This window comes from Pungitius pungitius, chromosome 8 (genome assembly GCF_949316345.1).
Source record: "Pungitius pungitius chromosome 8, fPunPun2.1, whole genome shotgun sequence".
Classification (NCBI taxonomy): domain Eukaryota; kingdom Metazoa; phylum Chordata; class Actinopteri; order Perciformes; family Gasterosteidae; genus Pungitius; species Pungitius pungitius.
In genome coordinates, this window is record NC_084907.1 from 10172218 (window position 1) to 10190175 (window position 17958).

The window sequence follows — 17958 nt, forward strand, 5'->3', positions numbered from 1 at the left end:
ATCCGTAAAATTAAGGTAAAATAACTTAATTCGAATAAAGTGCAAAAACCATAAATTTACCGGAATTTTCCATAACAATTTTACAGAGAACACATTTATTTTATAGATTTTATCCTGTAGTATTACAATGAAATACCTTTATTAGAGGATATTGTGTGTATGAATATATAAATCCATACATACATACATACATACATACATACGTTTATACATGATGACTCCACCACAGTTCATGTTCTCCCCAAGTAAGTATTGGTCACTCTAAACTGCCTGTAGGTATGTGGATGTGAGTGTGAATGGTTGTCTGTGTTACCCCTGTGAAATAATATTGTTTTACTGCAAAACCTTTAATGATATCACTTTGTTGAACTTTATTGATCGTAATAATACAGAGAAAATCCGCCTGCCTACAGAAGATGCTAATTACCGTTTCCAGGCGTGGAGGTAAATGTACAATTTTTCCTTGCTTTATAGCAACAATGGGCACGTTGTGGCAAGATTTAAAAAATGAAACAGGAGGTTTGAAAGGTGAAACTTAGTCGTCTTTAATAAATACAACATGGAACTAAAGATTCCACGATAACAACCTGTGATGCAGTTTGTCCCCAGGGGGTTCAGGAGAGCCTCCTGCTCTTCTGCCCAGCCTGTCTGCTCCACACCTCGGTAAACATAAGCTTGCTCTAATCACCTGACGATTGCAGGTGTGACCAACGCCTCGTGCTTAGCTAATATTGCACTTTGTGGAAGCACCTGTTTGATTGGTAAATGTGTGTGTGCCAGAGACCTTACAGAAGACAGATGGCTCACTTGTTTGCTACTTTCGTCAGTATAGAACCAATTGGGCATGATATTGGATCGAGTAGTTAGTGCCACGTGTTGTTGTCAATACTTTGCAGTGTAAATGAGCTCGTAACTCATGGCGGGACTCTCAATACTTTCCTATACCCGATCTAGACTATAAGGTTTTTAGCTACTTGTATTGGAAAAAAACTCCGGCACCAATAGCAAGCCGGTGTACCATAACTGGATACCCCACACACACATTCAGAACTCTGCCTCTTGCATTGAATGGCCTGTATTTTTATTGATGGAAAAGGTTGTTCACATAGTCCCAGAGCGCTTTTGAAGTCACAGGGACAGTTTCTCTGGATGGAATTGCTCTGGTATCCAGCAGCACATAAAGAATCTTGGAGTCCTCTTCAACCAGGATTTGTCCTGCTCAGGTAAAACAGCACTGCCTGTTTTCACCTATGTAATATATACAAATTATGCACTTCCTTTCTCAAAGTTATGTAGACAATCAGTTAGTGCATTAATCACTACTAGAATACTGCAAATCTTTATTATCATGCTGGTCTTAAGTCTCTTAAGCCTCTTCAGTTATACAGAATGCTGCAGTATGCAAGAAAAGGGATCATGTTACTCCAGTATTATCTTCTCTGCACTGGCTCCCGGTTAAATCAAGAATAGAATTTAATGTAATTCTCTTCACCTATACGAGGCACTAACTGATCAGGCATCGTCTTATCTTAAGGAGCTTATAATAGCATATTGCCCTACTAGAGAGCTGCGCTCCATAAATCCCGGGTTGTCTGGGGTCTAATCGTGCATAGGAAATATTACTACTACAACAGGGTTTTAAAAGGATACTTAGACAGGAGCTAGTGGGGCCTTTTAACACTATTGCATTTTTAATTGAACTGTTTTGGTTGAATGAGGCAACAGTACAATAATAATTGAAACATTGATAACAGAAAAAAGGTTGTAATCATTTTATATGCTATTTCTAATGCTGTTCAATGGTAATATAGAAAGAAAATCAAGTTCAATATTTAAATTTAACTTCATTAATTTTTTTTTCTCCTTTGGGTAAAAATAGTGGGTTACTGAAGGAATTAAGACGTTTGCTCTAAATCCTTGTCACATTGTGTTTGTTGCGTTTTAGAGATTAAATTCCCGGCTGGTTTAATGGACACCCTCTGAGTTTGTTTACTTGTTTTGCGTGGAGGGAGAAGACACTACGGACAAAGATCGGAGTAAACAAACTGGGGCTGAGAGTCGCTCCGAAGCGTCAGACCTCACTGGGTCAACAACACACGTCATTTAAAGGGGAGATGGCCGCGTCACGTGACCGGCTCCGCTTCCTGTTTACCGCCCGATGCACCTTCACACCGTAGCACACACATTGCGACACCGCTGTCGACTGCCGGGGCTTTCGTCCACAACAACAGAAGCTGCACCGCGGGGCCGCTGTCAAAGGGTGGACTGCTGGACAACTTTAGTTCGTTCGTCGTCGTGGTTACCAAGGAGACATGAAGACGTGACATTGAGGAAACGTGCTCAGGCCAGGAAAGATCCTGCAGAGATCCGGACTCCAGGTTCCCGGAGTTCAGTTACAGGTTCTCCCGATGTCACAAACGAATACTAAACTGTGCTAATGTGGCGGGGATATAATATATAATAATTATCTCAAATGACTCTACCGGGGGGTTTGACTTAGTGGAAACCAGCAGTCTACCTCCTGTTATCTGAGCTAGCCTTTTAGCTAGTCGTGCTAGCCCCGCTAGCGGCAGCAGCAGCCGGGCTGTGCGGGCTGGCTCGCGGGTTGTGTTCGGCGAGCGGAGCCGCACGCCGGTGCCCTGAATCCAGGAAGAGTCCCCGGCTCTGGCCCCCTCAAGCGGGCCGTCAGGAAGAAGCTGGCCGGGAAGGGATGGCCTGGTCGGTCTTCCCGTTCCATAGGACACGGCTCTGCGGTGTTTGAAGGAGGTCGAGTTCGGCTAGAGGCTACAACCGCGGGTCGAGGTGCAGCGATGGCCGCGTCTCCCACCTCGGCCGGCGGCTACACGGCCCCCGGGCTGTCGATCAGAAAGAGCGAGGAAATAGCGGATTTGATAGATTTGTTTTCCAAGATGCAGTACAGAGCAAAGGAAGCCACTCCTCGGGTAAGTTTGGGGGAGTCGTTCGGTTTGCTTCAGCCGCTTGACAGCCTTTCATCGTCTCTTGCGATAATCCGAGCTGCCTTGCGTAATCAAGGCAATTAAAGTGACCTTGGAAATATTACCCCCGAAATATATTGTAGGTTGTAATATTTTTTACCAGACGGGCTGCTCTTTTCGGCATTCTCGTACGCACTAAGCTGCACGTAATATTCATGAATGTTCCGTTGTTTTATGTAACTTATAGACCGTTCTTTCTACCTCACACATGCTGCTGTTTACTCATCTGACAGTTTGCTTAAGTCAGACACCATCTGCCTCTTCGTGGTTTCATCTGTTCGAAAACCTGTTTACATTATTTTTAAGCTGAGATCTAAGGTTTGAGCATCATTACGAAAAATCAAGCTGATTTCGAGTTTGCATGTCATTTATTTTTGTGGATTTACCCATCTCGCAAATCCTTAAATACCTCGTAGTTTGACCATATCATGGGACACGTTTCCATTTATGTCATCTGTTCCCATCTTTGCTTTCGTAACTTTTAGTTCTTGCTCATCCTCAGGTGGAGGCAATAGAGAAGCGCTGCCTGGAGTTATTCGCCAGAGACTACAAATACAGTATCATCGACAACTCCAATGGAGAAGTGTGTGGCCATTACCCCCGGCAGATCGTTTTCCTGGAGTACCAATGCACGGATGTCGAGAAAGACAGGTACCCCTTCTCCACTTGGTCCAACCATCGTTCTCAGAGTCAAAGTTCAGTCCACTAAGTTACCCATTGTTTGTTTGTATCCCCCCTCTAATCATGCACACCTCACTGGGGGGCCGGGAGCAAAGGTTAACCTACATCTACCAGCCCTCCTGATCACGTCAAAGCGCCGGAGGGGGGGGTGGGTGACAGTTAAGTCACATGAGGTTACATTGTAGCCGGATGTGGGAAATGATTTTCAGTGATACAAAAGTCTTTATTTCTCTCTCTCCTGTTTGAGGGATTTGAGCTGTTATCCATAGAAAACTCTGTTATTTACAACAAAGGCTGTTATATATTCATAAAGAATTATCTTGTAGTCCGTCCTGCTTTGTGTAATAAAATCTGAATTATTTGTGGGAGAGTCGAGGTCAGTGGAAACATTGGAAATGATAAGCAAAGGTGATTCAAAGTGAATCTTTCTGTAATTGCACGTTGTGCCTCCAAACATTCCACGGTGCAGCTCAGTCCGTGGATTTGGTGCCTCTTACCAGATGTTGGGGAGGATGTGGCTTGAAAGATGTTTGAAGAAGACTGTTATTGTTTTTAATCTTGCTCAGGTGGTCCCCTGGACAGAGGTATCTACAAAGGCCACAAGGGAGTGCTAATGTGAACACCTTGTTTCCACAAAAATGTCTAATGATTATCTTATACAGTCGTGAGTGTCCACAGCATGCCGCCTGTCAAGATTCATGGGTGGATTTCAAGGACCAACTGGTCCTTCTTCTTACGGTCTGTGTTTGCAGGTTTGAGAGCACAGTGCAGATCGGTAAGCTGCAGGACCTGGTGAACCGGAGTAAACTGGCTCGCTGCAGAGGAAGGTTCGTCTGTCCGGTCATCCTCTACAACGGCAAGGTACGGCTGCTCCTTAAAAACAAAATGTACTGTCCCTGGAGATCCATTTGTGCATGAGTAATATTAGATTACCGGTACGTCCAGAGAATGTTTTGGCCCCTTTTTCCTTTTGGTTGTGCAGGAATGCAGCGAAATATTCAACTAATATCTTGGCTCTCTACTATTAAATCAAACTTAGATAATTGATCAGTTCATGGTGGTTTCAAGGGGAAAAAAAGACAGAGTTCTCTGAATCCACAACATTTAGGGACGTCATCTTGGACATTTTTTTGACCAAACAATCATCTACGGATTGAACAACAATGCAGATCTATGTTTGCCGCGCTGCTGGTTTCAGTGAACTGTTCAGTGCATCACATTAACTTCTCCGCGCTTGATGTGAAGTGAAACAGAATTTGGTCCTAATGTTGTTATATCCAGCATGCAGTGAAAGCACAGAGTGCTAACACTTTGTTTATTGGTCATGAACATATGTAACCAAATTACACCAAATTCAACACATGCATGTCTTCTTCATTTTGATCACAACTACAGGCCTAGAAGTTGTAGTTCCTGCACAGGTAGGTTTCTATAATTGTACACAATAACACACACACACACACACACACACGCCGTGTGCCCCGACACAACAACAGGCTGCGTTGGCAACGGAAAACACACATGATCCGGACGGTCCACCTGAGGAATGTCACATGCCCCAAATCCAGTTGTATTTGAGGCAGAGAGGTAGCTGCTTGGGCCATTCAACGTGTACCAGTCTCTTCATCTGGAGTTCAGTTCTAATGGAACGGTCACTCATACATCAGCTAGGAAAATTACCTTTTTTTTTGTCGTCGTAGTTATTACGTTTTACCCGCTGAGAATGTGAAATTGATATAATACTAGCATTACGGCGTAGAAGTAGTTCCTTATTTATTCCGGCTGGTTAGGTGACCAAATAATAATTCTTGTAGAGACATGCTGATCCCTCGTTGTTCCTCCCGCATTGCAGCACATCTGCCGGTCGTCCACTCTGGCAGGATGGGGGGAGCTGTACGGACGCACGGGCTACAACTACATCTTCTCAGGTACACAAACACACACACACACACACACATCAATCCCTATGAAATTACACAGTTCAATGGTTAAAACATCTCCTTTATTGCCTTCTAACCATTTTTCTGAAATGTGTTGTTAATCTCTATGATGTGCCTCAAGCTTCCAAAACAACATTTTACACGGCTTGATTTAAACACCATGAGATGACTTTAACATCGCCAAACCAACTCGTACTAATGAAGCTTTGGCCATTTACTGCTGCTAACGTAAGCTCAACAACGATTTGTCATTGTCGTTCGATTAACGTCCTCTCTCGTTCCGAGACATAGACTTTTACAGTCGACTTGGTACAGAAGTTTCTGGTCTTGTGACAAGTTCAATTTTGCCTAAACAGGGGAAGTTGACAGACTTATTTTCCATGGAGATTGCACTTCCTCATTTTATTTATTATTATTATTATGTCATTCAGAAGTCCAGCTCCTCGGTCTCAGGTTTCCGTGGCGATATGCTCCAGTAGTAATCAGCCACCTTCAAGGCATCCAGAAGGAATACAAAGCCCTCTGATGAGGGCTAGAATCTATTTGTAATTGATCTTTGTCCAAATCACTTGCAAACAGTGTATTCAACGGCCACATTTCACAGTCAGCGTCACACACATCTACTGGAAATATTTTAGATATTCCATGTCAATTACCAAAGACCGACAGGGCATTCAAGGGTAGAATATTCTTTTTGTTTTTCTTATCTTTTCCTGCAGTGCAGCTTAAAGCCACAGGTGAGAGCAGATGGTTCATATGGGCCTGATTCTTGTGGTCTGCTTCTAGCTTTTGAGTCTTCTAAGAAACAAGAGAGACCATGTTTTGCTTCTGATGAAGGGAAATGAAAAGAATGATGTGTCTTTTAGCTGCTCTGAAGGGATTATAAGTGGTCTCATTTATAAAGTATGATTTATTTTAACAATGCATACATCAAACAAAGTTGTCTGTTTAGCCATCCGTGATGATAAATGGCAGTGAGGCTTGAGTCGGAGGGTGACGATACATCAGGGGGTTACGCTTGAATTGTTTCCCACCAAATCCTTTTTACAGTGAGATCAGAAAGTTCTAATCTATTACAACCAGAATTATATGTATTTTGAGTATTTGTTTTCTGCCAAACGAAGTGGAGTAGATCTTCACCTTTTTTAGGAATGCTTAAAGAAACACTTTCAGATCATCAAACATATTTTTGCATTAGACAACGATGACCCAGGTAAATACCAAATGCAGTTTTTAGATGAGGATTTCCTGTATTAAGGGAAATACATTTCCAAACGTACCGAGCCCTGTGTAAAAAATAATTTATGGAACCATGAATTCTGCTCTTTACGAGAAAAGCCTGTAGTGGCCTAACCAGAGTGTGGACTTAAATGGGATTAAGGTGCTGTGGCATGACCTCAAACAAGCCGTTTGTGCTCAAACCAACCTTTATGGCTGAACCATTTATTAATCACTCTTCCACACAGGCCCGGTTAGGTCTGGATATTTATGTAAAAACTGCATTTTGTTTTTACATACTTATCTTTGTCTAATCTAAAAATGAGTGTGATTTGAAACATTTGTGACAGTGACAAACGCAAAAAAAGAAAAAAAACAGGAAGAGGAAAATACTCCACGGCACTTTAAATGTCATAACCTCCAAATAGCAGCACTAGTAGTGAATTGAATGTTTTTTACACTGTATGTTTGACCTGGGAGCGAAGACGCTCATCTTCTGTCCTTGTGCCGTTTCCAGGAGGCACTGAAGACACAGAGTCAGAGGAGGTTCTGGAGGACGACAGTGCAGTCAGGTAATCAAACTAAAGGGCGGCTCCATCACTATCTGTTCTTTTTACGTTTTAAAGTGTATTCAACATAGAAACTATTTACATATTGATCAAAGTTCTATTTTACCAAACCTTCTAGCAATGTTTCCCTACGTGACCTGATCGTCTCTGTACTACCTACAGCAGTGGCCCCCAAACTAGGAGGCCATTGGAACTGCAGACACACACGAACACACACACACACACACACACATTTGTAAAACAATTTCAAATACAATTATAACAAATACCATTGTAAACATGCTGCAAAGATATACTATATTTCATGATTGCCATCTAAGAAATACAAATGAAAGTAAAATAAATGTTATAAATAAACCACGGCCCCAGAGCGGAGATGTTACAAACCAGAAGCCCTCTATGTGCTTCTGTCTCCAAAGGGGGGTTTGGTCAAATCTGTGTCCTGTGACAGGGACATTTCTGTGTTGACTTTGGAAAGGTGCACTTCACCTCGCCATCGGAGCGCCTTCTCTGACGGGGGCCTGAAGCCCTTAAATCTGCAGCGCCATTTGATGTTCATGTCTAATTTTTCCATACTTAAAAAACAGCTGACTTACTTTCTAAAATGCTAACGTTAACTCCACTAGTGCTGACATTCAAACCTAATTTATTAGTGTTTGGTAACCGAGTAAGTGCTTTTTTTTTTTCTTTCCACCCTGATGCAGTTGTGTAGTAAACATCAGACGCTGATCTGTGTGTGTCACACAGATCACCTTCTTAGACAACAGTTAAAATACAACAGTGGAAGTGCTGAGATGTGACCAGTTGAAACCAGGGAGAGTCCTTTGTACCTCATTATATTTCTCCTTTCTCCCCCCTCTCAGGAATGGGGACTCGCAGCTCTTTGACAAGGTCCGAGGCCTCGACATTAAGCTGCTACGCTACCTCTCGGTCCGCTACATCTGCGACCTGATGGTGGAGAACAAGAAGGTTAAGTTTGGCCTAAAGTAAGGAGAAGAACAGACTGGTTGATCCACACCCTCACTGTTATCTACCGCCCCGAGGCCCATGTTTCATCTGGGAATGTTTGATCTTTGTATCCAAAGCTTGGCAATCATTGTGACATCCTTCCTGGTATTTTAGGGTGAAATCTGCTGTAGCATTTGGTCATGGCGGTTAGGATACTGTGCTCTGGCTTAAAGTTAATACAAGGAACATCTATGTGATCTTGAACAAGTCTCCGTCTAATCCTGATCCTCTAAATGATCTACGTCAGTAAATAAGACCCTCACAGTCGAATCGAGTATTTTGAAATATTCAGAGTCCTATGTTGTGTATTAAAATACTTATGCTCCCAATGTACCTCACCTTTCTCTCTGCAGTGTGACATCGTCTGAGAAGGCAGACAAGGTCCAACGCTATGCAGACTTCACCTTGCTCTCTGTGCCTTACCCAGGTAAACCCCCAACGTGACCTACTTTGACTGCGTTCTTAGACGGTTCTAACATGGTTTAACCAGTCTGTATCTGCTGATGGAAACTATGCAGTCAGCATTTTGTGCGTGCTAGTCCCATCCTTAAATCAGCGTTGACAGGAGGTCCAGGGAGGTTAGCAGCACCGCTAACATGTTCCATACGTAATCTGTAAAGGTATTTGAAATGTTTTTTTAAACAGGAATATGAATAGATAGTTGAGATGTTTTATGTTTCCCTTCTCAGGGTGTGAGTTTTTTAAGGACTACAAAGACCGAGACTACACAGCGGAAGGTCTGGTGTTCAACTGGAATCAGGTAGAGTGTCTGTCCGTCTGTCCCGTCCTTTAACGGTAGCTCGGCTCTGTCATATCGATGTGACGCCTTTGTGTCTCGTCCCTTAGGACTTTGTGGACGCTCCTTTGACAATCCCCACGTGCTTTACTCCAAACCTGAACATCGACTGGACTCGATACCAGGTTACCGCTTCTCTCCTCGGCCCTGACTCTGTCTCTCTCTCTCTATCCATATGTCTCTTTTTCTCTCAGTCTTGTATGTGTCTCTCACCCTCTAACTTTTGTGGTATCAGCGCCATCTTTTGCCCCATCAGCAATGGGCTTCAGATGAGCACATGTAGAATGCTTCTGGTGTGGTTAGAATCTTTTCACATTGCACTGCCACGTTCAGACCAACGTAACGTGTGTGTGTGTGTGTGTTTGTGTTTTCAGTCGTGGGACCTGGTGGAGCAGACCCAGAACTACCTGAAGCTGCTGCTCCACATCATCAACCGGGATGGTAGGTTGTGGTAGATTCTGTTTACAAACATCATTTTAGTCTTGTTCCATTCGAACAGAGCGAATCACTTTTTCTGTTGTATTAAGGATTGCAGTTTTATATTTTATCAACCTTTTTTTTATATATATATACACACAGTATTCATTTTGTTTAAAACTAAGAAAATAATAGAATCTATACATACAATTTTCCAGGTGTCCCAAGGGTTTCCAATAAGCCTGATCATCGGTGTGTGAGAATTGTAAAAAAAAAAATAAAAAAGTTGGTTTGCTGAGCATTGGCCTTTCGTGTGTGTGTGTGTCCGTTTAGATGAGAGCGGCCTCCTGGTGCACTGCATATCAGGCTGGGACCGGACGCCTCTGTTCGTGTCCCTGCTCCGGCTCTCCCTGTGGGCAGTGAGTTCCTACTTTTCCTCCTCTTTCAGCCTTCGTTAAAAACCAATGCTGTGTGCTATGAAACTAACGCTGGAGGCTGCAGACACATGGACAGCTTTTTGGACACAATAAGAAATGTCCAGGGCTGCATGACACTCATTTGACACGGGCTGCTTTCACTCGCATCCTCCTTCTCAGGACGGCGCCGTGCACGCCAGCCTGGAGCCGGCCGAGATCCTGTACCTGACCATCGCTTACGACTGGTTCCTCTTTGGGTAAAAAAAAAACAACAAATCTCACACACACACACACACAGACGTAATGAGCTTGCGGTGAGCTCCCCATAGCCGACATGAATACGTCTCGTTTGAGATGCAGCGCCGCGTTATACAGGAAGTGACCCGCGAGGAAGCAGAGGGGAGGGGAAGGCTTTACTCTTAACCCTCTCTCCCTCTCCAGGGGGGGTTCTCCTCTCATAATCAGCAGGACTTCTCATCTCGTAGGAAGCTAGCCCATGTAATTATACCGCAGCGTAGTTGTGTGTTAAAGTTTAGCTGGTGAACGTCGTTTTTAGATGTCTTGTTCCTGCTGTAATCTTTTGATTCCTCTACTCTTTTATGATCAGACTCCCCGGAGGAATTATAGGGCCGCTTTGCCAAAATTCCCTTTCCTCTCTCAGCCCTGTTTAATCATCATTGGATTTCATGTCTCTAGAACTAGCTGCGTCCAATAAAGACAAGAATGAGAACATGACAGTTTGTAGAGTTTTTCACATACGTGAAAGAATGTGAGAGAGACAGACGTTAATCTTTTTTCCTTTTCCAGTCACATGCTGCCAGATCGACTCTCCAAAGGGGAGGAGGTAAGTTTTATTTTTTGATTAAGCTTCAGTGATTCCCATAGAAGTGGATGGGGGGGTGATGGATGGCAGCTGGGGGGCTAGTTGTTGTGTGCGAGTCTCCATCCGCTGGTGGGAATTGTTGTTATGTATCTACTGTTTGTCATACTAATGATTGTCTTTGGTATAAACATCAACATTATTATGTTATGATGTCATCAGTCCTGAGAATCCAACAGTCAAGTCAGCCAGTTGTGGTGCATCTGTCCACGTTTAAGTCTCTTTTCCCTGCTCCCACAGATTTTCTTTTTTTGCTTCAATTTTTTGAAGCACATCGTCTCAGAGAAGTTCTCAGCTGTTAAGAAACAGAGGTGTGTTCCTCTGTTCCCATTCATTCATGTTATATGCACTATGCATTTCTGCTATTATTTATTTTCATCGCACAGCTGTAGTGTAGTCTGTTGCTGAAGATTTATAATAACAATTTGCAGTACCTGCATGTTCAAATACCTCTGAACATGCAGAAAACATTCCATCATTTCTTTCCTTTCCTTTCAGGAGGAAGAACTCCCACATCAGAGACGGTGATTTCACTGTGGAAGACCTCTGCCAGTTAAGTAAGTTCCCCCTGCCTCCTCACAGGCCGTCCTTCCTTTTGTTTGCGCGCTACTAAGAAGTATAACAGGCGTTCTGAGGACCCCCTCACAGCTGTGGTCTGAGATGATTCGCATTGTTCCAGAATGTCTCTGGAAGTTGAGTGTGAAGCCAAGTTTATGCTTCTGCGTTTTGAGAGAAACGCAAGTACACGCAGCCCGCAAGGCTGTGATTGGTCTGCTAACTGCATCCTTTCAGGAGTCTCACATTTCCGGTTTCATATCCTAATTCCGCCATTATTAAATCAAAGATTTTTTACGAGAGAATGAATCAGTTTGAAGAGTTTTCGTCAGACAAAATTTGACGGGTTGTATCAGTTTTTCCACCCATTGTTCTGGAGGTGAAATGCTTTGCAACGCGCGCACGCCTTTTTGAACCATGAATTGAAACGAGTCCGTCGACGCAGAAGCAGGGTCCAGCCTCTACATCGAGGTCTCCTGAGCTCATTGCTGCATCTGTGCTTTCAGAGTCGAGGGATCGCGGCAGCGTGACCAGCCTGAGCAGTGACTTCTCCCTCATTGCCGAGGAGGCGGGCGCTGCCTCCAGCCTCACCAACGACGGTGTGGACCTGTTCTCCAGCCTACCCCAGGCCTCCAGCTGGTCAGCGACTCTCTCTCTCTCTCTCTCACACACACGGAAAGCCCCACAGAATTTTATATCGTATGTTTTGGACAGATTCACAGGTAAATGATTCATATTTGTCAGTTACGAACCGGCGTGTTGCTTCAGCGAGATGATTGAGTGCGATGCAGGAGGAAACAACCATTTATTTTGTTTACTATTTTCTTTGAGACACCATCTTAGAACTTCGAAGGACGTTCGAAGGACCTGTTCCAATGACATTAGATTCACTTGTCAGTCACAACCAACAAGAACAACATTAAAAATAACAAACCGTCCATTAACTAGCCTGAGGTTTGCTCACCCGTGATGCCCAACTCGGAGGGCCACATGATTTGGATTACAGGAGATATTGGTGGATATTGTTGCTATTATAGTTATTATTTTTGAAGGCTGTGTCTTGGGGGTTAATGGTAGATAAGACAAGAAGTCAATGATGTGCACTTCTATACGTTATTTTCTTCTACACTTATATTACACTTTTACACTAATATTTGTGTTGCTTTTCACACACACACACACACACACACACACACACACACACACACAATAGTACTCAATCCTGTAGCGTAAGATAAACACTCAACCACAAATACAGAGTATTGCTTAATATTACACAAGTAAAATGTACCACTTGCATACCACTATTGCATCACAATGCCTCAAAATAAATCAAAATACATAAGCTATAATCAAACCGTTCTCTCTCTTCAGGAGGAAAGGCCCTGCCTCCTCTCCTCAGATGGTGGTGTGCAACAAACAGCACCTGGACGAGCACCTCTCCCATCCCCTCAGCGAGGCCAGGTCTTCCAGCTCCTCATCCTCCAACCAGTCGGAACACGCCGCCATGCGCACCGGTAGCAGCCCGCTGGCCGTCCCCGGGAGGAGGTGAGCGGCCCGAAGGATGGAGTCACACAGCAGAGCCAGGGGCCAGAAAAAAACGGCTTTCATTTCCAACCCTTTATTCTAAAACAGAACTTTAACAGGATTTGTTGCTCTCGTGCCATATTACGTTGACTTTGCATTGACACCCTTTTTTACCCCCACATTATTCAATGCTCCAACACGTTTGCCTGTGTCATGTGACTTCAATCAATCATTAAGGAAAGCCTGTGAGTACCTAGATGCTACACAAAGGAATCCATGAAGGATGCTGCCATGGGGAGAGTAGGAGGTCGGGCGATCATGGTTTATTTGAGGCTGACCCGTGCAGCTTGACCTAGGCAGGTTAGACAGGTTAGACAGGCTGCCTGGCAGTCCAGCTGCGTTGCTCTCAGAGCAGGTGAGGAAGTGGCCAAATTATAATTAGGACCATCTGTCACGCCTTGTCCTCCGTCTTCACTTCCCTGACGTGCCCGTCCCCGTCTCCCAGGTTGGCAGCAGATTACACCCGGTCCGGGTCCTCCCTCTCTACCGAGTATGGGAGCTGGCAGATAGTTTCGGGTTGTGGCAGCATCCACGACCACGCCAACTTCCTTGCACCTCTGACCTCGGCCTCCTCCACTTCTTCTTCTGCTGTGGCTGCTGCCTACGACTCCCCGCTGCCCTTCAGCTTTCAGGACGAGGGACCCAGCGGCCGGATGTAAGTAGCTCTGTACCCCACCGCCCCGGTGGAGCCTTGGAGGTGAGGTGTGGGTTTTGACAGTTAATTCCTGCCTCACCCAATCCGGTTTCTCAAGAAAACCCTGTGCATGTTCTTACTGAGGGAAATGCAGCTCGCCTCCATTGCTCAATGTTACGATCAGTCACTGATGATTTAGGATCAGCCAGCATACACACTGTATGTATAGCGCCTTGCACTTTTTCCATCGTTGTACTGGTACAAACTGGAATTCATATAGACTTAACTTTTCCCATTTGATTAACACGACATGCATAGTGATGAAGGTAACGCTAACAATAATAATAACAATAATGAGAACAAAAATATGTTGGATCCATAAGTATTAAGTCAATACTTTGTAGAACCCCCTTTCGTTGCAAAACCAGTTTTCTGGGGTTTGGTTGATTCATTTTGTCCTCAGTGGTTTGGCTGGACGCTCTTCACTCTCAGTTGCGCCATCTTCTTTGAATTTTCTAAAGATGGACCTTATGGTGCTCTGTGAGATGTTCAAAGCTTGGGGTATTTTTTATAAGCTTACCTTGCTTCCTGCTTAGCTACAACTTTGTCCCTGAGCTGTCTGGTGAGCTCCTTGGTCTAAATCAGTGGTTCTCAACTGGTCTGGCTCCGGGACCCACCATCACCCCTTAATGACAAGCCGCGACCCAAATCTCAACTTCTCAAATTTATTCAAAATCAAGTTCATAAGCTGAATTTTATATTTTATATTCAGGATGTTTAATTATCCTAAAAACCCAATGTCTCCCCCATATCAGAATGGTTTGACCCAACCTGGCACACGCTGTTGAAAACATGGACGGACGAGCCGGCAAAAAAAACGACACTCCGCTGCATTAAAAAAGTCCCTTCAAAATAAAATCACAGGATACATTTTTTGTGATTTTTTTTTAATTCTAATTTTTATTTTTCCATGCAAAGGCCCGGGACCCATTAAAAACGGGTCTAAATGATGCTCTTTGTTCATTCATTCTCTCTCACAAACTCTGAGGCCTTCACAGAACAGGTGTATTCATACTGAGATTAAATGGCAGACAGGTGGGTGACTTTGTTAGGGTTTATACAGTAAAGGGGTTCAATACACATGCACTCAACACTTTTCACAGTTTAAATTGTGAATCATTTTCAAATCCATGTACACATTCCCCTCGACTTCTAGAGCATGGACTAGTTTGTGGTGGACCATTACATAAAATCCCAATGAAATCAATTGGAATTATTGGTTATACGACGGAGACAAAACGTACAAAAGTCCATCGGCCGCCACTGTGTACTTTCACCAAAACGTCAACTGCTTTACAGTACCGTAAAAGAGAGGAACCCTCTGCCCCCTCACTGAACCATGGCCATCGTTTCCCCCAGTGATGGCCAATTTCCACCAATGATGCCCCCCCCCCCCTCCCCCCCTCAAATCATTCAGCCAGAATGATTGTGTGAGCATCTTCATTTGAAGGGAACTGTGAGAAAGGAAGCCGAGAGATGATGATGATGTTGATGAGCTCTGTGGTTAATCCCAAAGTACCTCATGGGGGTGAGGTCTTGTGAAATCTTGCCAGGCTTCCCCTGAATCACTTTTTAAACGGGATTTCCCTCCTAACCTTTTTCTTCCGGTCTAATCCTGCCCCCACGTGTTTCCTCTCCAGGTGTCCCTTCCCCTCCGAGCGTCAGGCCCGTCTCGAGGCGGTGCGGGAAGTCTTCCTGGCAGCCTACAGCTCCACCGTGGGCCTCAAGTCGTCGGCGCCCAGCCCCTCAGGGGCCATCTCCGGCCTGCTGGAGCAGTTTGCCCGCGGGGTCGGCCTGCGGGGAACAAACGCCATCGTCTGAACCCCCCCGAATGTGACATCAGACCCTCCTTCCGCTTCCATCCACCCACCGTCGACACAACATGCCTGGACTCAGTACAACAAAGTGCCAAACATATCTGTTTAGTGCAGCGGTGGAGCATTCATTTCTGTTCTTTTTGATAATGTTTTTTTGGACGTTCTATTTTTATTTTGCCTGTGCTGCTCCACCTTTTCTCCACACTTCATTTTCAATGTTTGTCTGTCAAATTCAGGGAGAGAAATGTTTTTTCTGCCACAGTAACAAAAAGGGATGTGAAAGATGTAAATGCCTGAGAACCTTTCCCAGGCTCAATACGAACCCCCCCCCCCCCCCCTGTGCTCTGAATGAATGTGCTCCTCAGAGGCCCTGCAGAGACCAGCCCATCTACACTTATGTTTCATGATGTTAAATTCATTACTGATTGAAATGGTGCTTTTGGGTCACACAAATACAGCACTTACTGTTTTCCGACAGAACTAGCACCGTTCAATCAAGAGCATCCGTTTCAGAGCTCACAGACTGGGGGTCCAGGCTCAAAGGACCAGGATGGGTTTTTTAAAGTCTGTCCTAATGCAATGCTCGCATGCCATGCAGCAATAGTCCCTCCATCCATTTGAAGGGATTGCGTCATAAGGAAGGCTCCTCGACCTACAGCCTTCCTCTTTCCCTAGTTTTGTAATCTGAGGCTTCAGCAGTTTTGTCCTGGTCTTGCATCATATTTTAAAAGGACGTCAAGGTCCCTGGCAGGTTCCCCATTTGCGTAACAAACTGGTTTGGCTAGTTCTTGTTGGAGTTCTATCGTGAAGTGTTGGAAACGCAGCTCGGTCACTTTGAACTGCCCTCATTGACGGTTTAAGGGAAGTTCTGAAAGTGCCGATCGCAGCTTTTATTCCAGCTGGTGAGCGCTGTGGGAGGGTGCAGGTTCCTCTGTTCACTTCAACAGAAGTACACAAAGTAGTTGGTGCGAACGGTCTGAAGACCAAAGTGTTTGTGGCTGGGAGAGAAGCCTGTGTGGGAAGGGGGGGGGGGTTACATATGGCATGTGAGGAAGATGGTCCTTCAAAAACAAGATCTGATCCAATCACTTGACTCGATCACTCCCATCTGCAGGGGCCGTTAACCGGAGTGAAGCAACGAGGGTTCGTCTGTCGCCGCGTGCCATTAATGAAGTCTCCATATCCTCTACTTGAGTCCATATCAGGCCACCTCTTCTTCAGCAGCGCTGACATGGTAGCACAAGGCGCACTGAGCTTCATGGTAGCACATGTGTGAAGCGAGGCCCAGCTGGTATCAGTTTGTTCAAAAACGTGACATTTCTATCTGAGCGGCTTTAGCGTAGATTCACATTTTTTAAGTAATTTTCTTAAGCGAATCATGTTGAGAGATTTTATCTGGAACTGGCTTGTCAGTGTTGCCAAAACGGTTTTGATGGCTACTGTACCTCAGGACCTTTTGTTGTGCCTTTTTTAAATCTTCAGTAACACCGGGTCCAATCTCTCTTTGTCTGGTCGGGTGTTTTTTCATTTCTTAAAGAGTTGTAAGAGCTTGGGATGTTTGGATTGCATGAGCAGCGTTGGCCTTTCAGTGAAGCTTTTGGGGGTTCCCCCTGTGTCACATGGTCTCTTTTTGTTGTACAGTAACGTAAAGCTGTCGAGTCTTACAGACCGCAAAGGTTAATGAGAGCGATTTTTCATTTCTGCCTTTAAAAAAGACTGGAATAGAATAAGATCTTACTAAGTGATTGTCGTAGGAATTTTAGGGAAGACATTTGTTCACTGGGAAGATTAACACAAATCTGTTCCTGAAGCTGTGGATCCATTTGCAGATTTACATTTTTGGGTGTCGCAAAAGAATAGTAGTATGGAAACAGCTATATTTGATCAAACTTCCTGAATTGTGGAAGAAATGGTTTTGCAGTCATTTGAGATGATTTTTGCCTTCCTCTAAATTTTTTTTTAAAAAAAAGTAACTTACATCTGCTGTCACCGTCTTTGCAGATATTCCCTTTACTCCAAGGACAATTCAAACGTGCTCCATTGAAACCAATCCTGAAGATGTCCGTCCCTTTTGCTTACTTCTTCATGCTTAAATTGTAGCTTATCGTTCCAACTCTTTGAGTTGAACCGCTCCAAACCAGATGGAAATATGTCTAATTGCAACACAAAACGAATGACTTACGCTAAGCTAGGCTAACCACTTCCTGACTACGCCTCTGTATTGATCACTTGGCTATGAATGTGGAACCGATTCCCACAGTTCTCTCACCGAAAAAAACACCGGAACCCAAAGGTTCTTTCTGCAAGATTCTCTGTTCTAGTGCATTTTGAACCAAATTCAATTTTCTGTGTACCAAAAACATGTGCTGTGTGCTTTTAGAGCC

The 17958-nt window shown here is 44.3% G+C and overlaps 1 protein-coding gene across 2 annotated transcripts; it reads left to right on the plus strand.

Moving 5' to 3' along the window:
* Nucleotides 1-1976: 1976 nt before the first annotated feature.
* Nucleotides 1977-17526, plus strand: mtmr14 (myotubularin related protein 14). 2 transcript variants are annotated; one of them, XR_005121683.2, is made up of 20 exons: nt 1977-2942; nt 3499-3647; nt 4430-4538; nt 5530-5605; nt 7353-7407; nt 8268-8390; nt 8766-8839; nt 9102-9172; nt 9259-9333; nt 9583-9649; nt 9959-10044; nt 10222-10298; nt 10849-10885; nt 11162-11232; nt 11420-11478; nt 11983-12115; nt 12851-13024; nt 13509-13718; nt 15398-15982; nt 16110-17526. XR_005121683.2 is itself a non-coding variant. In XM_037491163.2 (19 exons), exons 1-19 carry the CDS (start codon nt 2811-2813, stop codon nt 15576-15578), a joined length of 1959 nt encoding a protein of 652 aa, XP_037347060.1. In that variant the 5' UTR covers nt 1977-2810; the 3' UTR covers nt 15579-17526. The 2 variants fall into 2 exon arrangements, 1 of the variants encoding a protein (XP_037347060.1); XM_037491163.2 differs by having other exon boundaries at nt 15398-17526.
* Nucleotides 17527-17958: the final 432 nt, after the last annotated feature.

Excerpts from the sequence above, each read along its gene's own strand:
- mtmr14 (XM_037491163.2), top strand. The coding sequence starts at position 2,811 with ATGGCCGCGTCTCCCACCTCGGCCGGCGGCTACACGGCCCCCGGGCTG. Across the intron at positions 4,539-5,529 it reads TCATCCTCTACAACGGCAAG|CACATCTGCCGGTCGTCCAC; the intron begins GTACGGCTGCTC and ends CCCGCATTGCAG. Across the intron at positions 8,840-9,101 it reads GCTCTCTGTGCCTTACCCAG|GGTGTGAGTTTTTTAAGGAC; the intron begins GTAAACCCCCAA and ends TTCCCTTCTCAG.